The sequence below is a fragment of the Xiphophorus couchianus genome, chromosome 1, assembly GCF_001444195.1.
Source record: "Xiphophorus couchianus chromosome 1, X_couchianus-1.0, whole genome shotgun sequence".
NCBI lineage: Eukaryota > Metazoa > Chordata > Actinopteri > Cyprinodontiformes > Poeciliidae > Xiphophorus > Xiphophorus couchianus.
The window spans coordinates 1,394,456-1,420,760 of record NC_040228.1 but is presented as its reverse complement, the minus strand read 5'-3'; the positions used below and the strand labels follow the sequence as shown (position 1 = coordinate 1,420,760).

The 26,305-nt window shown below is 38.2% G+C and overlaps 1 protein-coding gene across 3 annotated transcripts in view; it reads right to left on the bottom strand.

Moving 5' to 3' along the window:
• The window catches only part of prex1 (phosphatidylinositol-3,4,5-trisphosphate-dependent Rac exchange factor 1), a 99,324-nt gene that overhangs the window by 53,445 nt on the left and 19,574 nt on the right, over positions 1–26,305 (bottom strand). For all 3 annotated transcript variants that reach the window (XM_028045013.1, XM_028044847.1, XM_028044934.1), the window contains exons 2-10: positions 25,246–25,311; positions 24,099–24,221; positions 17,641–17,745; positions 13,786–13,887; positions 13,366–13,527; positions 8,918–9,051; positions 8,534–8,649; positions 5,205–5,354; positions 1,635–1,782 (exon numbers count right to left, since the gene is read on the bottom strand). In XM_028045013.1, coding sequence (XP_027900814.1) covers positions 1,635–1,782; positions 5,205–5,354; positions 8,534–8,649; positions 8,918–9,051; positions 13,366–13,527; positions 13,786–13,887; positions 17,641–17,745; positions 24,099–24,221; positions 25,246–25,311 — 1,106 coding nt within the window. The remainder of the gene's footprint in view (positions 1–1,634; positions 1,783–5,204; positions 5,355–8,533; positions 8,650–8,917; positions 9,052–13,365; positions 13,528–13,785; positions 13,888–17,640; positions 17,746–24,098; positions 24,222–25,245; positions 25,312–26,305) is intronic.

The window sequence follows — 26,305 nt, the reverse complement described above, 5'->3', positions numbered from 1 at the left end:
AACCATTAGCCCCTCCCTCAAGAAGAGCAGCACAGTACGCAGGACCTGCAGAATCATTAACTCTCAGAATGGAGTCCAAGGATAGTCATCCTCCAGAAGACCTGCCCCACCCATGGCCTTATTTAAAAGATTTCTTTGAAATAACTGGGTCAAAAAACGCTTCCTGGAGATTCCAATGCCGCCTTTGCCTTCCCCGAAAGCATGAAATTCTATCTTTCAAAAATTCACCATCAAATTTGAAAAAACATATTGAGGTAAGTTAAGTTGCTAAACGCTATCGATGTTAAATTAATTTGTGTTAGTGAAGTTTTATGTAATCTTAGCAAGCTTTTTGTTGAACTCGACTGCAGTAAATAAATACGATTACTGTATATTGTTATAAGCTAGCATGAACTTGCAAGTAACAGTGATTACTGCGGTCGTGATCACGTCTCCCGCCATGAATGTTACATATAAGTTGACGCTAAACTCCTTCACGTCCTGGTTATTGAATAAATGTTAGCGCCATTAAAATAATCTCCATGTAACAGTTACAGTCATATTCAATAAATTAGAATATGGGTTCCAATGAGACGCAATTGTCGCAAGTCCGGCGACATTGGCGGACATGCCCGCCCACAGAGTCAGCTGTACCCCCCCTGCCTGGAAGGTGTTTATTGTCAGCCCCTTTCTGTTAAGAGTTCTCTCAAAATAGCTGGCAAAAAAGTTAAGTTCATGTTTTGTTAGGACGAAAGACTAGATGTTTCCAAATCGCTTGATGTTTGTTAGGTCAGTTTAAAGTCCCTGTTTTCAGGGAAACAATTTTCTTTGGAACGTGTTTATTTTGAATTAAATAAAACATTTCAAAGGTATAATAATTTCTCTCATTTTGCCTAATTACATGTAACCCTGCAGGTCATCCCTGGAATTCTGATGCATAGAATAAAATATCTAAATCTAAACTGTCACAGGGGGTAAACACAATAAAAACATGCTTTATCTGCAGCATTGCTCATTAAAATGGTACATTACTGATTTATTAAAACTAAATACGATAGGTACACTGAATGACATTATATAAGCCGTTAGGTATTATGGTCGGCAAGTACTTTTACTTTTAATACTTAAGTAGTTTTAAAAGCTTGTACTTTCTTACTTTTACTTAAGTAAAATAATAATGTGGTACTTTGACTTTTACTTGAGTAAATTTTTGTCTGTGTATTTGTACTTTTACTTAAGTACATTGTATGAGTACTTTCTCCACCACTGCATAGAAGTCTAAAAATTAGTGACAATGAGTTTAAATCAAGTAAGAGAAAGTTGAGTAAACCTATTCTCATCTGTATGGCCTCTTGAAAAAGCTCAACTAAACATCCTCCTCCAATAAAAGTCTCCATGTGTCACTGCATGCCAGATAATATGAGGATGCAGGGACCAAGTTAGCCCTTTTATAACTCGGGGCAGGGGGGCCTCATTACGGACAAGGAGATGTTGGAATAAAGCGCTGCAGGAGTTCTGCCAGGACTCTGGGGGAGAGACTATTGAAAGCTAGCTGATCTTACGTAACGTTTTGTAAAGATCCCCATGTGAGCATGCCCGTGTTCCAGTCACATTCCTGGAACGCAAAGAAACCAGACAGGAACGCCGACACTCACTTTCCCATGAAGCACTTGGGCACAATGCTGAGCTTCTTGCGGCGGTCCTTGATCAGGTGCCTGTTCTTGGTCATCATCATGTGGTAGAGTTTCTCTCCTTTCTCAGCGATCATCACGTAGGCGTCCCGCTCCATTCCCAACTTCAGACCTGGAAAACAGGCGAGAGGTGAGCCAGACCCAACAGGTTTTTCACATTTCACCCTCAGCCAGGGCCGAGGGGGTGGGAAAGATAACTCTGTATGGAGTGGAGTCGGTGTAAATGTGGGTGAAAGATATGAACAAGCCAAGAACAACATCCAGAAGATCCAGATATCCAAACTTGATTTAAATGTATTAAAGGGCAAAGGCAAACACACGTCATGGTGCTGTTAGAGGACAATCAGACCTTTTCCTCAGCAATCTGCCAGGGCCAGCAGAAACAAAGCAGGGTGTAAACCCCACAGACTTCAGAGTGAGTGAGGTTTAGGAGATCATGGGGCAGATTCTGATCCAGCTTCCAGGTTTTTACTTGTTAGCCATTGTTCCTGCACTGTGCAGTGGAGTCCACTGTGGTCCCTGTGAAACACTGCAGCATCTGAAGGGCTTAGATAGTGATGAACTTCTGAACTAGACTCAGTGACTTTGTGATTCAAGCAATTGAACTCCATGTCAATAGGACTTCATAATCTGCTTAACTCCTTCTAGTGGCATATCAAGCTTCTCAACTCCAGACTACAGAACTGTTGCTTACAACCCAGGAACGGTTGGATACAGTTCATTAAATTATAACTTTATGCTCTGAAAGTTTACCAATGCTAAATGATATAAAATGTTAACGCTATATTTGTGTCACAGTGACCCTTCTCCATGGCATACACACACTTCTGCACTTCACTTGATATAATTATAATTAATGAATGTTCACAAAGCTTGTTAAGCTACTGAAAATGAATTAATGCTTCAACAATAAAACAATAACTCAGATCTTCTCTCTTTAAGTTTAATTCAGTTGTATTTTATATTAAATTGAAGAGCTGAAAGCAAAAAATAAATGTGAGTTTTAGCACGTGGGAAAAAGCTGAAACGCTGACCAATACTCTTTTTTATAAAAGTTACATTTGATATTTGTTTTTCAACAGGAAATAATTTCTACAGAGAAAAGGCTGCAACTTGGGGAAAGTTTGGAGAAATATACATAAATCTTTTTTAATTGTGAACTTTCCAGACAGTCAAATTTCCAACTCAACCAAAAGTCAGAAAAATATTTCTAATCAGGAAGAAATGGAAATCATGTTTTCACAAGAAAAAGTAAAGATTGGAGCAGACTACAAGCCTGTGATCAGAGGACCTGTAATAGGTGATGTGGAAACTAAGAAGCCGTGAACTTAAAGTCTACTTGGGTCTGAAAGTTAAGGTAGGAGTCTGAAAGAAAATCCAATAAGTTACAGAGCCTATTACCAACCTCCGCTGATGGAAGCGGGGTTATATTACATTTGGCGGCAGCTGGAGCAGACTTAAACAATAAGTGTCACTGAACAACGGGGCCTCTCCTGCTGCTCCAGCTGCCACAGCTCGTCTTAAGGTGCCCTCATCTTCCTGTGGGTGCAGGATAAAACCAGAAACACTTTCACTGAGCTGATGTCCCTCACACTGACACACACACCTATGCTGATAAGACACAACACTCCCAGCTGGCAACACTAAAGACTTTCAGATGAGCTCCATGTGTCAAGAGCTCATCTGAAAGCTCCTGACACATGAAGCTTTCAGTTGAGCTCCAAAAAAGCTTCCGGTTTATCCTAAAAGGTAACAGCGCATATAAAATTAAAGGTGAAAACACTCAGCACTAGGACTAAAAACTTATATTTTTACCATCCATATAGGAGTAAAGAGTTAGGTACACTGAAACTAAAGTATGAGGTAGAAAGTGTAAGAGAGGAGCAGCAAGTGGAGAAACTGGGCAGTGTGACTGATCTGGCATCTGTTAGCCTCAGGTCAATTTCCGTCGCGGTGAAACTCAACACCATGAGCTGCAGCAGTCTTCAGACTTTATGAACTCCTTTCACTGGGATCAAACACTGCTATCGCCAACTTAATGGAAATTTTGCTTAAATTTTTTAAAGTTAAAACAAATGCTAATTTCATTGATGCCAACATTGGTATTAATGTTAGCATGAAGCTAGTTTATTCCCAACTAAGATAAGATAAGATAAGATAAGATAAGATAAGATAAGATAAAATAAGATAAGATAAGATAAGATAAGATAAGATAAATCTTTATTGTCATTGTCACAAGGACAACGAAATTCAAAGGGTGCCATCAGTCGGTGTACATGCCCAAAAACAAAAAATAACTGTCTCACAATTCACACACAACGCAAGAATCAACAAACAACTGGCAAAAAAAAAAAAAAAAAGAAAAGCAGAAGCAGAACAGAACCCTTTGACTTCATTAGTTTTGATGATCCAGTTTTGATCAATGCTATCAAGTAGCCAAAAGTTCTGGCACTGGCCGACACCCAGAACATAATCAAGACAGATGGTAGGACCAGAGCAGGTGGGAACTTAGTCTGAGGTAAAAGATAGAAGATAAAACAAGTAAAGGAGAAACAACAATATCAGCTTACACCACTGATCTCAGACCTGTAAAAATGGCTTACAATCATGAAGATAATCTTGACTGTAATTTGCAGCTGCCCACATCCACAAGCCAGATGCCTTGTAGAGTAAAGGTCAGATGGGAAGATGGAGCCCTTCAAAATAAATGTTTAGAGTATTTAAAGTGAAGCTCACAAGCCAGATGGAACTAGACCAACTGTCAACTGGTTTCTTCATGCAGACAACATGTTTCAGTGGTGCTACAGCCAAGTATTTTTAGATAACTTCTACTTATTTGCCTTCGGTAACTATAGAACTACACCTACTGTTATTCTATTTCAGGTATTTGAGATGGGTTCTGTTTTTAGCATCTCCATTTGTAAAAAGGTGTCGGATAAACAGAACAATGATCAGCTAGACATCTGCTTTTTCAATCATTTTGATTGTTGAATATTGATTTTTGCAGCTGCCTTTACAAGCTAATAATAATGGAGAACCAAGAAAACAAACAAAACAGAAATGTGACAGAAGCTTTCATTCTGTAAACCGTTTTAGGGATCTTGATTTAAGGGCAGGACACAGCTAATGAACACCAAACCATGTGTTACAGCTAGAGTTTTAAAGTGACAGCAAAAATAATAAGTTTACTATTTGCAATGATAGCTTATTTATATTTGCAAAATAACTTATTTAGGGAAAAATGAGCAGCATACATTTGGCAATTAAACATTACAAAAATACATATATATATAAAAATAAAAAAAACTTCCAATATAATAAAGAACCAAAGCAGATGGTAAAGGAGAGTAGACACCGCCTCTACAATAAAGTTGGATGATATACTGTAAATGTTTAATCACAGCTAGAGCATTCCTTCTGAAACCTCTGAGATTAAAATCTGCTTCCTGAGCAACAAAATCAAAAAAATAAAAACTGGAGGTAATGTTAAAAATTGATTTATTTTTTTTTTAAAGAAAAAAAAGTATTACTCACTCTCTCTTTGCTCCCGTTCCCTCAAGATGGCATCCAGCCACTTCTGCTTGTCCTCTGCATTTTTGGCCATGCAGACGAACCACTTGTTCTTAGCCGTGTTGTGAATCTTCCAGCCATTAGTCACTGTGTAGTTGTTGCTGTGATAGTCGGCTGGAAAGAAAAGAATGAATGAATTTAAGAGAAGAATAGGTGAACATGGAAAAGATAAAACTCGAGATTATCTCAACAATCCTTTAAAAATCCTTTTGGTCTGCTCTGCATCCCCAGAACCAGAACCAAACGGGGAGAAGCAGCTTTCAGCATCTATGCACCACAAATTTGGAACAGACTTCCAGAAAACTGTAAAACAGCTGAAACACTGACTTCTTTTAAATCTCAACTAAAAACCCACCTGTTTAGAATTGTATTTGAAATGTAATCAATTACAAATTTATTGATGGAACTTGACTTAATGCTGTGTTTTGATTATTGATTCTATATTGCATTGTGTTTCTGTGTTTGTAATGATGTAAAGCACTTTGAAATGCCTTGCTGCTGAAATGTGCTATACAAATAAAATTTGATTGATTGATTGATAAAAGTGTTTAGCCATCAATGTGACACGTGACAGCATGACAGGAAGCCGCTCTGCTCAGGTGAGGACTAAGGTCCACATGTAAAGGCTGTGCAGCAAAAAATCAGCGCTGCTGTTAACATACAGCTCACTGTGGTGGCAGCATCAGGTGAACATGCATCAGACTACAGGCATGTTACAGGTAAACCAATCACTTTCAGATGCACAACACTGGAAGAGTCATGATTTAAAACATTAAATCAGAATTCAGCAGACGGTGATTTTACAGTGGATGGAATAAAATTGGACACCACAACAGATCTGATTTTTAAAACATTTGGAAAGCATATGTCTTTGTATTGATAAATAATATCTAATCCCAATAACATCATATGTATTTATAACATAACATTCAGGTCGTTTCAAGGTGCTGTAAGTCTATTCTTTAACAGCTCTTTCTAGTTTTTTCATAAGATTTTTAAATTTTGTGCACTAGTGGCCTTTATTTAAAGGGACAATGTTATGTGTTTTCCACAATAGATAAATGCAATATCCACATACTTCATTATTTCATTATAAAACAGGAAGTATAATGAATGAAAACACACCAAGAACTTCCTGCTTTTACATTTATCAACTGGCATTCACACTACAAACACCGCCTGCAGCTTTAAATAAAGAAAATAATGTGACTAATCAAACTGCTGACATTGAGAGTATCTCTGAAGAGATATAAAGTCAAAGTTGAACATTAACATCTAATAAAGAAGATATAACAGCAGTAACGGAGCACTGACTTATGAGGATCTGTCCCCGCTCTGATCCATTTAGCTGCAGGTGAGCGGCCCTCTGAATAATGAATGACCACTAGTAATGGGGTGCATTAGTCTCGTGCTCAAAGGTCGTATAAATAGATTTGATACTTTGGGCCCTGCGGGGAGCCGCTTCTGCAGTAGAGCTGTGTGATCTGCCAGAACGGAGAAAAGAGATTACCTAAAAATCCCCCAAAGAAATCAGCAAACACAATCTGGACAAGTAAAAAAAAAATAAATGAGGTGGAAAGTGAAGTTCTCTTTTTTTCATCTCTGTTTCTAGTCACACCCGTGTTTCACAACTTTCATACTCCGTGATCAGACAACCTGAAAGTGGGACCCCCGGACTCTGCAAGTAAGGCTTGTTTTTCTCAGTGGTTTCCCTTTCAGAAACCAGAGTATGACAGCCAGCAGCTAACATAAAGGCAAAAAAAAAAAAAAAAAAGTCATGTGAGCTTGCAGAAATACACTTCCAGATTAGCGAATACAGAAACAGAGAGGGAGGGATTAAAAAAGAGGAAACATGTGAGAGGAAGATCAAGTGTTTCTACACCGGAGAACAAAAACTGCATCAATCCCAACAAACCACAATAACAGAAGAAAAAAAGGAGACCGTATCAGCAAACAGACGAGCTGCAAATCTTTCTCATATTATCTCAAACTTGAGCTGGAGCACATCAGGTTTATCAGCCGCTATTGAGATCCTGCACTTGAGTTTCACATGGATTCATAAGGCCGCCACGCAGCAGCTGACATCTAAAGGTGCACACAGCTTGCAAGCTACATCCTGTTCAGGACTCGGTGCAAGCATGGCGCTCCACCCAAACTGTCAACAAGTTCCCGATTCAAATCAGACCGGAAACAGCACAGCTAGCATGAACCAAGATGGAAAATGAGAAGGGAGAGTGAGGTGCACCAACTGAAAGGAGCAACTGTTGCTTTTGTTTTATCTTCTTCTAGAAACATAGTAAATTCATAGAAACATAGTAAATTTATATTCATTTGTAAAAACCATTACATCTTACTAAATAATTTTGGTCTAGTTCCCAGTTTAAATACCTCACAAGAACTTTTTATCAAGATACATGAGCTTGTTTTAAAGGGGCAGTATTATGTGTTTTCCAGGCATATAGTACCATTTTATAGCCCAACCAAGTAACTATGTTACCTTAAATTTTTATAAAAATGCTGTATACATATACTGTATATCAAACATGACAAAAGAAACCTGACTTTGTAATTTTATGCCTTGAAATTGGGCCTTTGTCTCTTTAAGAAGCTTCTGTTCTTTCTGAAGCTCCACCTTCAGGAAGTCATACCAACATGGCTCCTCTATTAACCCTTTAACAACATTTATACCAGCAGCTCTGAGCTGTAGCTTCTATAATGAGCTCAGCAGTTCCACCAAATGTTTGCTAGTTGCTGCTGGCTAGTCTGAAGGAGCTGAGTGGGAGGAGCTGCTCTGAGAGGCTGAAGCTGAGAAGCTGCAGCTCAGAGGAGGAGCTGCGCCTTTGGTACACTCAGGCGTTTAGCACAGCTGAATGGTTGCCATGGAAATTAAACGATTTCTCAAACAAAACTCCAGGATTGTTTCTGATGAGAAAATAATATAACATGATGTAAAGCTTAAAATAATTGATTTTACACAAACGTAATTTCTTAATTTTGATTAAACAAAATACAATGGATAATTATTTAATTCATAATGAGACATCTGTCCCATGTTAAATAATCAACCAGTGGAACTGTGACATATTCATCAATATAAAGGAAATATTCAATTAAAACAGCTCCTGCATCTCGCTGAAAAGTTACTTGTAAGTTAGTTTGGTCTTATTTTCAAAGCACTAAGATATTTGTACTAGAAACAAAAATATTTGGTAAGATTTAGTGTTTTTTCAGTGTGTTTAATAGGAAATGAGCTGAAAGTCTGGTTTAACGCATCCTGATATACAAACACAAACCTGTTCCGTCTTCCACGTTTTCCACCTCCATCACCTCAGTGTTGATCCGGCCTCTAAACACATAGAGAGGCCCGTTGATGGACTTGGTCCTCTTGGTGGATTTCTTCCCAGACACTCTGTGAGAGGGGACAACACTGCGGTTATGCTCCGGAAGAATAAACACCAGCTGATGCCAGCGCCATGCGCTACTAAAACAACCCTCTGAAAACATGCAGACGTCCAGAGTTCCTCATGCACAGGGTGTGTGCTTGTTTTGGTTCTCACATGGTAAGTAATTAGTTCACATTAACGGGAATGAACCATTTTTATTTTCGCGTCTCCTCAAGTTTGGATGCTTGGATACTCTCCTGTTTACTTCCACCAACACATGGTTCTTTTTCTCACCTGGACTTCCTTTTGCAGTAAACTAAAAGGTTGTCGAACAGAAAAAAAACGCGTTCCTGGATGTTGCCTGCCGAGATTTTCAGGAGATTTCCATGAAGGAGCAACTCCGTGCAGATATCCGTCAGGTTGGTTCCCTACAGAAACAAGAAAAAAAGGAGAAAACTGAAATAGAAGATTGAATCCAACACTGTCCAGTTCACTGTCAGCAGCCGCAGATTGTTTAATCTCAGCACAACTCTGCTGTGTGCATTCAAAACTAAAGAGTTTTCCCTTTCAGAAAACTCTTTAGGTAATAAAATACTCATCTTTTCCATCTGTATACCAGCTGTTAAAGTCGTTTACAATAAAGTGTACGTTTCTATTATTATTCTTTTAAGAATCTTTGACACCGAGGGCGGCTTATTGACATTCTTATTGTCAATGATAGGAAACACAACTGACCCCACCAAAAACATCTGCTGGCTTATATAGACAAAACTAAAATATTAACTGTTCTACTTCAGGACATGTGCATTCTTACTAGAAAAAAACAAAACCAAAAAAATAATAGCAACTGAAGAAGAGCTGAAACGTTAAAAAGAGTTGAAGTTCAGAGAAGAACTGTTCGTTTTGAGAGCTGAGCCTTACAGAACGAGTCAAACAAACTTCAACATTTTAGATTTACTCACTTCACAAAAACAAACTAAATCCTGCTGAGGTTAATGTTATTTTTTGTCTTGCATGTACCAGACTGGAGTTCAATCTCATCTTACCAGAAAACCTTTTTAAAATTTGCTGAGTCTCCTCTGTGGATTGTGGCAAATTGCAAACGTGACTTGTTAGGGATTTTGTTCAGGAAAGGTTTTCTTCCACTGGAGTTCTGGATCTCTGCAGCTCCTCGAGAGTTGGCATTATGGGTTGCCAACTCTTAATCCATCATGAGATGAATGGATTGAGATTGAAACTACTCTTGGTAGTTTCCTCCATCCTCTATTCGTTATCAGAAGATGGAGCATGGAGCATTCTGTGACATTCTGTGGATTCCTGTTTTACACTGTGGATTGCAGTTTTCAGGCTGATTACTGATCTTTAAAAGCTTGTCCATTCATATTTTAGCCAATAACCAATTTTTTTGTCTGAAAAGTTGCTAAAGTGGCAAACATGGGGGTGACTGTTATTTAGCTTTAACTACTTTTTGTACTTTTTATTTATAATTGTGTTGTAGTTTCCTTGTTTTATATTTACTGTTTTTATTGATAAAATGAGTTAGTAGTTGAGTCATTTTAATCTTGCTTGTAGAATCTTTGTTTGTTTGGAGCAAGACAAATTACTGATTGTCCAGGAATGAAAGATAAAAACTTCAGGCACATTTAAAAAAAAATTTATTAATGTGCACTGTCCCTCCCAAATAAATTAAATTATTGTTAACTTGTTAACCGCATATGTTCAGACATGACCTGCTGGGTAGGTCATGTCATGTTCCTCTCACAGCAGACCAAATGCAAACAGTGGCTGACTTTAGACACTTTTAGATAAGACCGGTTTCTCATGTGAGTATCGATTGATCTGCAAAATGTCAGGAAACATTACAGATGATGCTGCAAACTGAGCAGAAATGCATATTTCTGACTGTAATCTCTGCAGGTGAATTTGAGGTTAAATGCTTTCTGCTTCTGTCATGCAAAAAGGAAAACTGAAAAGATATAGCTAAAGCCTCTCAGCAGCTAAAATCTAGTCTGCAGCCTCACACCTTCACCGGATGTGATTGAATCTCAGACAAAAGCCTTTCCTTGTAAACTATCGAATTAACCACAAGCTATTAAAGGCAGGGCAGCAGTCTGTTACCGTCATCAAACCCAGATGGGTGGAGAGAGATCGCTGCTACAACGTTTTAGAATGAAATTATTTGCATAATCTTCATGAAAGAGAGGTTTGACAAACACATTTATCTTAATTAAAGGCATAAAGTTACTCTCAGTCACCGGATCACCATAGCTTGGTGTTTTAAAAAAAGGCTGATTAAAGGAGGCTGAACTGCAAAGTCGTTTACTGTTAATAGGCGAGAAAATTATTTTTAGAAAGCCATTTTCACATGTTCAGCTGTGGACTGGAAATGGATTTCACACATTAAAAGTCTGAGCAGCGCCTTCATTAACATGTTCCCTCCAAAGATGTGAATAATAAAACTTTGTCTTGCAGAACTGAAAAATCAACAAAACCAGAAAGCGTTTAGCTCAACACATAAAAGTGCAAACTAAAGACTGAAAGTGTCAAAACCAGGCTGCCAATCAGTTGGACAATCAGGATAAAAAACAAGTCATTACTTGTGGTTAAGTGGTTCATTCCCACCGGTTCATCTGAAACTAAAAGCCTCCATATGTGGACTCTGCAGCACACCGTCACCCATCCATCCACCCATCCACCCACCCAGTTTGGCCTCGTTCCTGACAGATTCAACCCCCACCATGTCACCTAGACCTGCAGCCTCCATAACTCTAGTTTGTTCTCCAGATAGATTGAGTTTTTTAAAGCCTTTATTTTAAGAAAACAAATCTTCCTTATTCTCTCTGATGTTAAGGTCAACACTCAGTGGGGGACGGGCTTCCATCTCAAAAAAACAATTCAAATTCAGGTCTGACCACATTACATCTGATCGGCACCACTGCTCCTCCATTATGGCTGGAGATGACCGAGCTCCCAGAGAGGCTGCAGAGGGGAGAGGAGAGCATGGCTAATGCAATTAGGTCAGGGCCTGCATGCTGGGGGTTAGAGGAGGGCTGCAGGGTCAGAGTAAAATGCCTGGCTGAGGTTCCTGTTTGCTGTTGAAAAGAAACCAAAAATCTGAACATTTGGAGTTTATCTGAGGCTCTTCTCCTTACAAACCTGATGTAACTTGATGCTTCAGCTGCTCTTTGGGTTCAGGAACAGCATTGTTCTTCATTACCAGTCTGTAGGTTAGCAAATACTGTACCTAAAATACAGTGATATGTTTCACACCAATTAATCTGATTAATTGATTATTGAAATAGTCATCAAGTAACTGTTATCTGGATCATAGAGACTCATAAAGGCATTTTGATGAAAGAGCTACACACTCAGAGCAGGAGTTAAGTTAAAACTTTACAAAACGTAAATTAAGATGAAAAACCTTCTTTATCTGAAAATGTTTTACCCAAAACATTTAATTTAGCTTCAACTGGTTCAAATAGTGTAAAAATGATCTCTTACTAAGCATGTTTAACTATCCAGTTATCAATCAGTTAATTGAAAATCAGTAAATAGATTAGGCCTATAGTGCACTGATAAGCAAAAAGGCCTTTCACATGTTGATAAAAATATTTTTCAGCAGCAGATGCATCCTGTGCAAGAGTTCACTAAAGGAAAGCTGTTACTGCATTTTAGATTAGAATGTTTATTTTCTCACTTAAAAAAGAAATGGATTATTTCTTTATTTGTATTTTATAATGTATTATAGAGATAATTATTTTTAATGTTGTATAAAATACACTTAAGCGGTTATATGAAAAATTGGCAGATTGTGTCAATTTCTTTATCCTATTAATCGGCAGAATAAGTGATAGAATAATCGATTGCCAAAATAACCACTAACTGCAGCCCTAGTATTACCAATAATAAATATACAGAAATATCAGATAGGGGCCAAAGCTGACATATTTTTATATATTTGCTTGCAGCTCTTTCAGTCTCCTGCTTTTGGTGTGAACTAGTCCTTTTTTGAAGGACAGAATTCATGATTAATTTTATTTCCCGTTTCAGGTGTTTTGTTTATTTCTTTTGAATATTCAAAACGTCCTTCAGTTTCACTGTTAAATGTTAGAAATTTAAGTTAACTGGTCTATAAAAGGGTGTACTTTTCACTTGAAAATGATCTAAAAAAAACATTATTATCGATTATCGCAATAATTTCTGGGACAATTTATTGTCCAGAAAAATGCATTGTTGAGACAGGCTTTGTGTTAAATAATGAAATGAGACAAATGGATGTTCAAATGAGGCCCATTCGAACTAAAGGTGGCACATATAAACTCCTCAAATATGGGGGTCTGCTTCTCCGGACTTTTCTGATTGGCCGGTGAGCCTGTTGGCATCCCCCCTCCAGCTCCCTGTGAACTGTCCCCAATTATGCCACCTAAGACAAGGGCCTGTTGTGGTGGATGAGGGAGGCATGAAAATGCAGCAGACCCTTCAGACCTTTAGGTAAAAGCACAGCATCAAAATACCGCGGCTGTAAAGGTGGAGGAGTGATGTGGTAGTTAATGTCTTTCAACTCTAGCTGTCTTTGTTGTGGTTTTATTAAAAATTTATTTCTCCTTTCAGTTTCCATGGAATAAACACGTGTGTTGCATTTATGACCGGCCTCTGAGTCTAAAATCTCAAAGATCTCAGATTCCCTTCCAGTCCAGACCTTCCACTCCAGGTGTGGCGGCTCGGCCCGCTCTTGTTCTCACCTCCCAGCCTTCGATGTGGGACTGCAGCTGCTCCAGAGCCTCCAGTTTCTCCATCTGCCTCTTGGTCTCGTTGATGTTGGAGCAGACGGCCTTCATGGCCTGCAGAGCCTCTTCCACGGCAGGGTAGTCTGCATGCTTCTTAGGAGTCCTTTTAAGTAGTTCCTATATCACAGAAAGAAGAAGTTCAGAGAATTAAGTAGATCTGCTAAATAAAAAGCACACAACAGAGTTTCAGGGAGGTAATTTAGGAGCATGACCTTTACCAGCCTCAGCTCCAACACTACCACCAACGGCATAGGTAGAAATGTGTCCATCTAATCAAGTTTAGGAATGAGTCATGACCTGAACTCAAACATAACCCTTTGGTTTTCAGAGTGTGCACAACAAGGTGCAGTGCTGCTGCAGCAGCTGCGGCAGTACCTTGAGCAGCAGAGGATACTTGCAGATCCTCTGGATGGGAGTGAGAAGGTAACCCTCCAGGGGAATGTCTGTGCTCTTCTTTCCTCCCAGCAGCATGCAGTGCTGCACAGGAAATAGAAGCAGAAACACGTTTCAGACTTGTGTTTTCTGGATTTGCATTGAAGCAATGACATAATGTGACTTAATGTGAATAAACAAAAGAAGTGAGAGGAGAAGAAGAGTGCCGGAAAAGAGTCCAGCTCTGCGTATAGGATGTAAAAGTCTAGCTTGGTTCCTTCCTGTGTCGATTTTAAACAAATCTCTGCCAGGGCGGGGAAAGTTGATGGTGGAAGTGAGTTTAAGGTTAACGCTGAAAATACATCACCAGACAAACAGCTGTACTTATATTATTATTTTATTTTTTATTTGACGGGGACAGATACGAGAAACACAGATCAGGACAATCTAAAGTCTGCTGCACAGTGTTTATAGTAAAAGACCCATGGACTAGCTGTGACTGATTCATGGCTTTTGTGAATTTAAAGATTCTTAAAGCTGCAGAACTTTTATTAGAAAATATCTTCCTAACATAGCAATTAAGTGCTACTTTGTGTTGGTGTTGGTGTCTCTTATAGAATCCCAATAAAAATTAATTGAAGCTTCGTGCTTAGAATGTGACTAAAAGTGAGAAGAGTGAAATTTCCATCTTTCTAAGACAGTACTCTGTAAAAAGTAAAAAAAAAAGAAAACTGTCCTTTAAAGTGACTTGTTTTAAATTTTTCTAAGATTTTTTTTAGACTTTCAAACCTTCAGACAAAGAAATTAGGGATGACTCACTGATCTAATATAAGTTTTACAGCATTTAAAGATTCTGTGGCTGTGCTTTCAAGTTGTCATGGGTATGCAGGCTTTAATTACTTATAGTTGTCGACATTAATTAGCTGTTGCTGTCATGTTTCAGTTGGCTGTTGACGCCATTTGCATCAGTCAGTCAGAAAGCCGGTCTTTAGCAGATCAAAGTCTGAGAAAAGATTTAAATAGGTTTTTATTAATAAGGATGTTGTTTTATGAGGCATGCTTTTCACACCTAAAGGTAAAATGTGATTTTAGAACCAAAAAGCCAACATACTGTATGGATCCTGTTGTTAGTGTGAAATTATGTTGAATATGTTTATTGTATTCTTTCTGCGTCATCACAGAAACTGCACAAAGCAGTTCTACAAATATCACAACTTTTAGTAATTTAGTAAAATTAAAAATAACCTCTAACTGTCTTTACCATGCAATTAAACGTTAATAAAATTTGTCATTTTCAGTAAATATAAACTCAATTTTTGAGATTTACCCACATCATAAGATATAACTAATATTTTCATACAAAGAAAATTGACTTATTAGTTAATTTCTCCTGGAGTTTTGATTCTTTCAGTGAGACAGTCACACTTTGTCAGCCCTAATCAAAACTCCTGCTAGCTAAACTTGATCCAGTCATTAGAATTGGACTCAGGTTCTGATCAAGGCGTTTGGAATGATTGCTATTTTGATTCCCTGACTAAACTGAGCTAAATCCAGACACTTTATTTTAACTTTCTATATTTATGTGTGCAGCTTGCAGAACCTGATGACAGGATAGTGGCATTATGCTGCTGAACTTATCAGTCTGGGGTTCGTCTGTTAAATTGTTTTTCACCTTTTCCAATGACGTTCACTTCCTGTTTGTGTCACGTGACCTGCTCTGTCAGCAACAGCTGTCTGGGCAGAAGAAAGCTGTGCAAAGAGCAGCTGAAACACTAATTATTAACTGTTATGATGTTTAAAACTCAGACGTTTATGAAGCAGGAAAACCACATTCAATGTAAGTTTTGTTGGAGCAGAATTAACATATTCTGTAAATGCATACTAATTCAATTGTCAAAAGGAAATCAAAGCAAAGAGCAAACATGCTAGCAATAGCCTAGCACTGCAGTACAGGATCTGATTGTGGCTGTATGGGATATAAGATATAAGCTGATATAAGCTGTTCTGTAGAAAACTGGACAGTGAACCAAGTGGAACTGTGGTCTGGTATTTTATTGCACTTTAATGCCTTTTCTTCAATTAGAAACAATTCTTTGGCCATTATGACAAACACAATAACTGATGACACTGCTATTATCAAAACTTAGTAAAAAATGGTGACAATTATGATATAAATTTAAACTTAAGAAAATCTCGTCTTCCGTCAAGTGATGAAAAATACTTTTACAAAATCATAGAACCATTTAACAAAACGGTAACCTATGAAATAAATCTTTTTCTCAGAGCAATTAAGCATTAATACGCTCTTCCCCTGAACCATCTGAAGCTTCTGCTTCTTTGGAAGTGGATGAAGGTCAGAACTTCGATAGCCTTTCACTTCAGCTCGTCTTTAGAAGAAGAGCCGCCTGTTGGTGTGCTACCAGCCAGTGGAGGAGAAGACAATCAAAAGCCAAATCAGATAAACCACTCAAACGTTCTCCAGAGAGAAGAAAGCCTGGAAATCACTTTGAAGCATTGTGATCACATGGCAATTCTTTTCAAACACAGCTGGAGATGCTGAATGGAGTTGTAAAAGCATTTCTTAAAGAAAAAAGTCAAACTAACTCTTTTTATTTCTCAGATTTCTGCTGTTTTAAATTTTTCCCCTTCACACCCCTATTCCTACTCCAGTTTCTACAAACTTCCTTTTCTCTCTCATCATCTTCATATTTGTAATCCACCAACCTGAAGCCACCAGTCGCTCCACTCATCCTTCTGACCTAATTTTCTTTCAACTTCACTTCTCTCATAGCTCACAATGCCTTTAGCTTCTCAGTTTAATGTGCAATTTCAGAAGCTCCCATCACAGCTGAAAAAAGAAATTCATTAGCAAGAAAATTTACAAAAATATCCAAAAAGAGACACTGATGACACATTTTTGGTGGCTAAATAAAGTTAAAATATATATGTCTTCCTGTACTACAACAAAGATCCTTGCTAGGTCAACATGGAGTTTATTTCTTGATTTCAGCTTTATTTTATTTGGCAGAATTCTGCTACACAGAAACACATCTGATAATCGTTTTGATGCACAGCCAGATGTTGAGTAATGGTTTTATTTTGGAAGCATCTGAATCATGCAGAACCCATCGGTTCACTGCTGCTAATCTGCAACCAAGAGAAAAAGAAACATTTTTAAAAATCCAGCCTTGATCCCCTGGATGTCATGGAAGCAGCCGGACTGTGACAGACGTGGGGGGTTCAGAGCTCACGGCCCATCCAGAAACGGCGGCCAACAGTCCACAGCTGGCTGATCCCAGGATGACTTCACTGCCTGGGAGTCGGGGATCCCCCGCTACCCGCTCAGGGGCCCCCGGCACCATTTTGACTTCATTGTCTGGTGCCCGAAAGGTTTGGGTGTCAAAACATGGAAGCAGCTGGCAGAGGAAGCACTACAAGTGTAACAATACACAAAAGTGACCTTGACGACGGTTGCTTCCTGTCCAGGCAGGAAGAACCTCCTGACCTTGTTATGGTATCTGGCCTTTATTCACGTGCTAACATGGAAATAGAGGTGATAGGAGTGGTGAAAACGAAGCAGGATCACGGAAAGGAGTCAGGATATTAAGCAAATGTAGGTCAAAGGGGAAAAAACGGAAAAACATTTAAGAATAAGAAATAATTACCCAGAGAAAAATCTGCTGTGAAGTCATCCAGAGTCTAACAAAAGTATTCACAGTTTCTCTGAGGTTACAACCCCAAATTTTTATGTATTTTTATAACGGACAAAAAGTATGCAAAAAAGAAACCTCAGTCTCCCCTCTGAATAAACAAACAAAGAAAAAGATTTTAAAAGAAAGGATATATATTTTATCTTACCAGTAGAAAGGTCCGTATGTTGGGAATCTTGTTGAGCTCCATCAGAAGTCGCAAAGCCTTCTCGTGGTTACTGCAGTACTCGCCGTAAACTGAGAAGCTCTGCTTCTGAAAACAGCAGTAAAGCAGCTTTTCAAACGGCCACCCAACACATTTCACCTGCTAGTTTACAACTCAAAGCATCAAACTGTAAATGGCAGAAAAGGAGCTGAGGCTTTCAAAGTGTTTTGCAAATCAGAATATGAAAAGTGAGTCAACCACCATTAGCTGCAATTACAGCTGCAAGTCTTCAAACACGCATATCTACCAGCTGTGTGTTCTTGTCTGAGAACACACAGCATATGCTGATGGCAGTTTCTTAAAGTTTTTCTAGAAATCCTCAATTGGATTTATGTCTGCACTTTGACTAGGCCATGTTTAGTTATGTTGTTTTTATGTTTTGTTTTATTAAACATGACTTCTTGAAGTGTACCACCAAACGTTAACGTAAGTTTTTTAACAGAATGTACTGGGAAACCTCAGAATGCAAAATTCACACACTCTTAATGCAAGTCATGCATGTTTACAAGATGTGGAGCATTTTGCCACATCGCTGTGGGTTGGCAGACACAGCTCTAAATCTGCTGTTGTGGTTTTCTGATTGGCTGATTAACATAGTTTTCTTTTTAAGAACACATAGTGAGAGTTCCCTCAATCCAGACTGCCATTAATGTTACATTTATCAAAGTTCGACTTCAGGTTAATAAGCAGTGTGCGTGTGGGCGTGTGCCTGCGTGGGTCTGCGTGCTGACGCCGTTACATATATTTGTGCAAACAGGAAAGAATGATTCATCTATGTTTGTATACAGGCAGTCAGAGACCATGTGTCGATTATAACAGCTGATGCTCTCGGTGCCGTTTTGGATCAGAATTTTCTGCCAGACGTTGTCAGTGTGCAGTAAACACTGTTTGCCCTTCACATTGGACTGTGATTGTTTGCATCATTTTGGAAATATGTATTTTAAATGAGAGTCTTAATGAGATCAGTTTTGTGTAGGAAGAAAAGTAAATAAAATCAAAAGTTGATGTTAAACAGAAGTTACCCTTTTTCATAAAAATATTCCAATCTTTACACTTCAGAAGTTTGATTGTAGCTGTGTTTCCACTGACCATAGAGTTGCTCAAATTTAAATAACAAAAAATAAATTTGCTTAATGGAAACATGGCAATACAAAAAAAAACAACGAAAACTCAGAAGTCCATTTTGTGTTTTGTAGTTTTTAGGTTTTTCAGACAATGTGCAGCTGAATCCACCTCAGCTAATTGAGCTCTCAGTATCACAGTTCATTAAAAGTTCAGTTTGTAATTCCAATGTGTTGAATCCATAATCCTTCTGTAAAATTACCGACTATAGTTTCCCCTGCATATGTAGGAGCTCCCAAGTGGGCGGGGCTTATTGCTCTAATACCTGAATAAGATGCTGACGACTACTCTGATTGGCTGATAGATGATGAGCACTAGTGCCATCATGGCTGATTTATGAATATATCTCATGTAACTGCATCCATTGTTTTTAATGACTTATCACGAGAACAAGGTTATTCACACTTGATTTCAATTTAATTTCTTATTTAATGGAAACACCACAAAATAGTTTTTTTTGACATTAGCAAAAAATAGACAACGATTTGCGCACATTTATAATGTAAGTGCAGATAGTGGCTTTTAAATTGTGTTCAAACTCTTCTGGACAGAGTATACAGCTGAAGCTTAGAGCAGCAACCTAGCTCCTGTTGCTGTGTTAGATTTCCCTTACAAGGCTGTTTCAGATTAGTTTCAGTTTCTACATGTCACGATTAGGATTCACTGTGCACATGGTTTCACATCCTACTAGCTACCTATACCTAATGGGCTTTGACCAGCAACAGGCTGTGCGTTCAGCTTCAGCCTGTACTGTGCCGCATGAATAATACAACTGAAGCTGCACCATGTTTTCACAGGACCAGGTGTTGCATTTCTTCTTGTAACTGGATCTAAATGCCAGCCTGACAAAAGGTTCTGCATCCGTTGCAGTCGGTGGTTTGTTGCATAGCATGATGCATCACCTAACATGAAAATGAGGAAGTGCTACATCTTGGGATGTTGTTTATTCATTTCCACTATGACGTACAACAAACAGAAAAGGAGAAGTGGGAGAGCGGACATCTATGAATGTTGGTACAAAAAAGTTTCAGGTTTCAGGTTTCATGCATGCCTGTATTTCTACACTTTGCGTGATCGATAAAGGGTTGCTAAAGCCTGAACTGGAATGAGTGCTTCACATTCCTGGAAGCAAAGAGCCAAATATATTCGTTCTGAGCTTTATAAGGTGAATATTGGAAGAAAGAAATGTCATCATCTCCTGTTTAGATAACTGATTACCAATGGAAGACATGCCTGTAATGTGATCACATCAGTTGTAAATAAATACTGGATTGGTTTCACATTACTTACTTTTGAAGTCCAGATTATGTATCTCAAAATGTCAGTAATATACACTGATTTACAAAATTTCACATTTTGACAAGTTGCATCCAAAAACTTCCAGGTTCTTTCCTGGGATTTTATGTGACATAGAAAAACAAAGTAGATCAGCGAACACACAAATATTCATGGTTTTATTCCAGGATTACCAAAAAGTTCATTTTCAGTCTCATCTGAGCAGAGCGCCATTTGTTTGTCTTATTTAGAGGTATTTGAGTGAAGGACATCAGAAGAGCCACACAATTCAGATTTTTACTTCTAAAAAATATTTTTTTAAATTATGTACAGTTTTCTATACAATTCACAACTATGGACAACACTATACATAATGTTGCTCAAAAAACATAAAATCCCCCAAAAATAAGAAAATGAAAAACAATGGTGGTTGCTACATGAAGAAAATCAATTATTATTATTATTATTAGTTATAATAATAATAATAATAATAATAATAATAATAATAATAATAATAATAATGAACAGGACTATAAACCCAATCTGTGATTACAGCTATCCTGACTTGCTGAACTTGTAGTAACCCGGTTCAAACTTAATCATCTTTCATATCTTGTTTTTGATCAGGCTCATTGATTTGTCCTGAGTAAAATAGAAATCTCTTCGAGATATTTCTCTTCCATGCATCAGGACAACTACACAGTTGATTCGGAAGCCCTCAAAGTAGCTTGTTTATGAAACCGGGGTCAAAAAACTTTATTTCAGCAGTTCTTCCTGAAGTCCAGGGCCGCTGTGAAAGATGTCACTTATGCCAAGAATAACTCAAAGGCTTCGGCTGTTCCTATGATAAACAATCTGTATTTCAATTCTTAGTCACTGGAATGTTTTCTGGAGACTCGGATGGAAGCGCGGGATCTCACAGAAGGAAGCGCGTCGAGTCAGAGTGTAGTGGGCAAAGTTAGGAGAATTTAAAAAATGTAGACTGACATGACTGTTTGCCTCTTTCAGCCTCACTATATATACATGGCCCAAAATGGAGCAAACAATGGTGGAAAACCTCTTCGACATGAGTCATCTTTTTCATAATTGCACGATTCTGTAATCCTGGAGATAATGTAAACCTTAAGCAAGGGTTTTTACATTTCCTAAGTATTTACAAATAAAGTTAAAAAAGTCCTTGCTAACAAGAAAATTGCCAATAAGAGTTTTAAGCTAAAATAAATAAATAAATTTGAAATGAATTTGCTTCCTTCTGAGCCATCTCAGCAGCATCCGACTTTAAATAGCTTTGAATCTTCCCGGTTCTCTTCTCTCACTGTGGTGCTGTTGAACAATGCAGGAGGTTAATCAAATCCCAGTCATGCAGTCATGGTGTTGACCTTTGGTGGAGGTCAAGGGCCGCGGTCAGAGGGCACCGGATGGGCCGAGCGATTGGCCAAGAGGACTCAGCGTTGAAGGAGATGAGGATCATGGAAGTGTAATGGATATGTGAACAGAGCTGCACTGGGGAAAGCTACAATTCTGAATGAAAAAAGTGAAAACCTGGACAATGCCATTTGTGGCAAAGCCGCAAAACCTGTAATAATTTCCACATAGTGAAACCAAAAAAGGAGAGTAAAAGTAAAAAGAAAAAAAAAAAGACTGATCAGCATATAGAATGTCCTTCTGCTTCTTGATTGTTTAAAATTTCACCGAATGAGGGTTTGAAATTTTGAGTACCAGCCAAAAAATGTGTTTTGTGAAGCCTGACTGACCTTTGTCCCCAGAAATCAGTTTATCATAGAGTCAAAGCGGACATTCGTGTCAGATGTAATGAAATTCCCTCCAGGTGTTTCTAAGATAACACATTCAAAGCCTGTGGAAGTTCAGAGACGCTCACCTTGACCTCTGACCCACAAAATCCCTTTAGCTTAGCATGCAGCAACATGGATTTTCCTCCTACACAGTTATATTTCATTTGTACCATATTTGAACATTCAAATAGGTAATTTATATCCTGCCAGAACACTTTTCTGATCTCTTGCTATCGTAGATCCACATTAGTTGATATTTTCATAAGCTGCCAAGGTTTTTTTTGAGATATGAATTGTTTTAAGAAGGTAAAGGTCAACTCTGGTTTTATGTCTAACCATCAGCTTCAGACTGCAGGACCTTCACCTGCTCATAGCCCAGAAATGTAAGAAGAGCTTGTGAATTGAAATCTATATTAAAACCAAAATATTTCTCCTCAAAATGATTTTTGTTCCCTGAATCACAATCTGGTTGTTGTTATAGTCAAAGCTAATGGTATGACCCCCAGATCTGGTTGACTTCCTGTATCCATGTCTTATTTTGAAGTAAGACAGGAAGTGGTTATTGAGTCACTGTGAGCTTGTGTGACAAGCTAGAGGCTACATGTCAAGTTGGCTGATGAAGAAGCCTCCTCCATTTTAAAATCTTCTAGGATGCACATTGGGCTCTGTATTTACAGGGTTTTAGGATTGCTACAATACTTGAGACCTGCCATAAAAGTGCTTATCTGAATATTTTAATTAAACACTAAATATGCCTCAACAGTCGTCTGGGAGCTAAGGCAGCCGCCTGTTTCAGCTTCCAAATTTTCTTTTTCTTTTGAATATTTTAGAAATGAAAATCAGTGAAGAGGTTAATCAGTGAATACTGAACCACGAGTAAAAAACAAACAGCTCTGCTAACCGTTAGCTGATAATGGTGATATAACTGGCATCTGTTTCACAATATCCCATCATGACAAAACATAAAGACCTTTTAATGGCTTTTAAGGAAACTCAGAGACAGCCAATGCCTCTATTTTAAAATATTACATTTTTAAATTTTCTACACAGATAATATGAGATTTACCTGAGTTCCAGTAAAGCAAAGCTCAAGATTTACGAAGTTTTATTGTGTTTTCGGGTACCTTAAAATTAGACAAACAAAAAATTTTATATTTGGAGAAGTCAGGCTCTTTAATCAAACATATACTCTATTTGGATTGTCAGTTTTTTTTCCTAGAATACTGTTAAATTCTTGTTTAGTAGTCTAATTGTTTGACCTGAATGTATCATAACCGTCCTGTTCATAATCCGTCAACACGAGCTCATTTCATAACCCTCAATCAACATTCTGAACTACTGTTGATGTGTCTAACACCAGTCAAATGAATTAAAAGCCCTGCTGTAAAGATCAACTCTTTTTCAGGTAAACCAAAATAAATTCTCATCTTTCAGTTTTTCCCTTTCCATTGTCAGTCGGAGAACAGAGAGATGAAAAATAGCATGCGTTAATCAGTTCTCTGCCCTGACACTTGGCCTCGCACCCTGACACTTCACACATGTATGCAGGTACAGTTTCATGAGCTAATTCTGTGACAGATATTAAATGTCATCCGTGCCACCAGACAGATTGTGTCTGACTGAAATGACTTCACAACAATGTTAGAGCGTCTCAGAAAAAGCTAAGCCCACCCCGTGATTCAGCATGCTGTACCTGAGAAAGTGAAACTCAGCTCCTGTTGCCTGGTCAGAGAATACTGATGCTGGCATATTTTGTCCCTCAGTGAATGTGAAGACAGATTATCAGAGGGACAAATGGAGGGGAGAAAGAAGTAGCTGGAGCCTGAGCGCTACCAGCAGGAACATTGTCCCCCTGGCTGAGTGACACACCATGTCTTCCTCCCCGGTCACAGACCCTTCTTTGTTTGTTCCTGGGGGCCAAACGAGTTCATCCAGAGGGGAGCAGTAAGGGTGGGTTGAGCTAGTGTCAGTTGGACTTTCAGATAGTGATGGAGTGGCAAAAGAGGAAGACAGAATCACCAAATGATGAAGAATCGGTGCAACTGATTTGGTTTGTGGGGCCATGAGATAAGGAAAAGACATTTTCCCTGCATCTATGGTTAAGGGTAAAAACAAGTTTGTGTTTTATGTCTGTGCTTTTGAATGCAGACTTCATGTATGCGTGCTCAATCCATGTGGCCTTCTGCTATCCTCTGCTTTCTGTGTACTTACGAACTGCAGGAACACGTGGCCCAGCGAGTGATTAGGATGAGGTTCGGGCTGCAAGCCGGCCTCCACAGCAGAGAGCACTTTTCTATGCAACTCCAGGATGTCCTCAATGTTGGAAAACAGGATCTGTGTGTGGAAAAATACAAAAAAAGATGATTTGAAAGAAGGAAGATGAACAGAGGGAGATAAGGCAGACAATGTTAAATATTTCATCCGAGGACTTATATGTCAGAATGAGGCCTGTCACAGTAACAAAAGTTACTAGATAAATTCCCTCAGAAATTATTGAGATAAACAATAATATTGTTGTTTTGAGACCATTTTCAAGTAATATAATGGTGATTACATAATAATGCAAGATCACATTGTTAAAGGCCAATAAACTTTAAATTCTAACAAACATTTAACACTGGAACTTTAAGGCATTTTACATATCCAAAATAAATAAACAAAATTACAGAAACAACAAATAAAATGAATTATTAAGTCTTTATAAAAATTAAAAAAAACGTTTTATTCCAGAAAATAGATAGCTGAGCCCAAACCACCAAACTGAAGATTTTTATCATTCAGTTTTTGGCAGAAAGAGAGTAAAGAGAAAATCAATTAATCATGTCAATGGAAATTATTCAGCCTGTTATAATTTATCATGTGATCAATTGATTTATTGCTTATTACAATAAGCCTAATGGGAACTGATATATTTTTTAAGATGCACACCAACTAAGTTTTTCATGGCTGATACCAATCAGCTAACCTGCCCATTACTTAAACCGATTCCCTTATTTTAAGAACTATAATATCTGAGAAAATGTACTGCAGGTGCGTAGACCTATTAGAGTTTTAAACCAGATAGAACATGAAGACATTACAATATTATGCCTGTTTATTCCTCTTTATCTCAAGTTTCAGAAATTGAAAAACGTGCATCAGTGCGTATGCAGATGATTAATACTTACACAAGTGGAAAGTAGGACTTCTTAGTTTGGATGAATCTTTGAATAGGATAAGAAATTATCTAATTATCTAAGTTTGGCCTGCTGGTTACTAAACACAGGTGATCAATGAAAGATTGGTTGATTCCAATTTCTGGCCGATCAATTGGTATATTTCAAGCATTGTGTGTTTGCGTTGGGCTTTGGGGGCTTACCTTGACGTGTTCAGGTGAAAGACACTGTTGGTCATCTGGAATTTGCTTGATTCTCTGAAGAAACGCCTCAAGAGAAAACAGAAACAGATACTTAAAAACAGAACATTTAATTTAATGTGAATGAAGAAACATGGGGGCTCTCAGAGGCGCCTGGGTCACTAAAACAAAACAAGACAGACTTCCTGCGGTCTGGAAGTCCAAGTGGGCCAACTCAGATGTAAGACGCATGTCTTTCCTTCTTTAAGGACATGTATACTGTACAAACAGATTCTGTCAGAGGCTCTGCAGAAAGAGACACACACCCACACACACACTTATCTGCAAAAAGTCGTATCTCAGTTGTTTTCCTATTGTTGCACAGAATTATCAATTTAATAGAAAATATGTTCAACACCTTTCCTCCTCCAGCAACTAACAGTAGGAATCTGATGCACCCAAGTAATTTAAACCAAAATTACTGATTTTATTACAGCATCTCTACAGAAAGATGCTGCAATAGAATCACATCAAGGTGAGCTTTACCTGTGCAAGCATATGCTTTGACACCTACCAATCAGGATATGACAAAAAAAAAGAGAGAAAGGAAGTGAATCTGCCAACAGTTTCTTTTTTACATCTTCCTCATTTCTCTCCCCATCATCACACTATATGACAGGCCAACACATTCTCCTTCCCTTAGTCTGTCTCATCTCCAGACACTAATCGGATCTTATAAAGGAGACGACATGGATCCCATAACCAACCCACGAACCCCTTCACCCCCCAACCACTTCTTTTTCCTGTTTTGTCTCCAGCTTTCAAAGCCTCAAGGCTGAAAATCAATATCCTGTCAGGTGCATAAAGGGAGCTGATTAACCTGGAGTCCATGGCTGCAGAGATGAATGGTAGAAGTGAAGCTCAAGGTTATTGACCCTTTTACCTCTTATTTGAGGCATACACAGATATATACAGTATATATTTAAATATTACACTGCTTACACTTTTTAGCCTATAAAATATGAAATATGTAGTATGTGGGAAACAACATACACCAAAGCTTCAGCCAGTTTACAGTGAAACA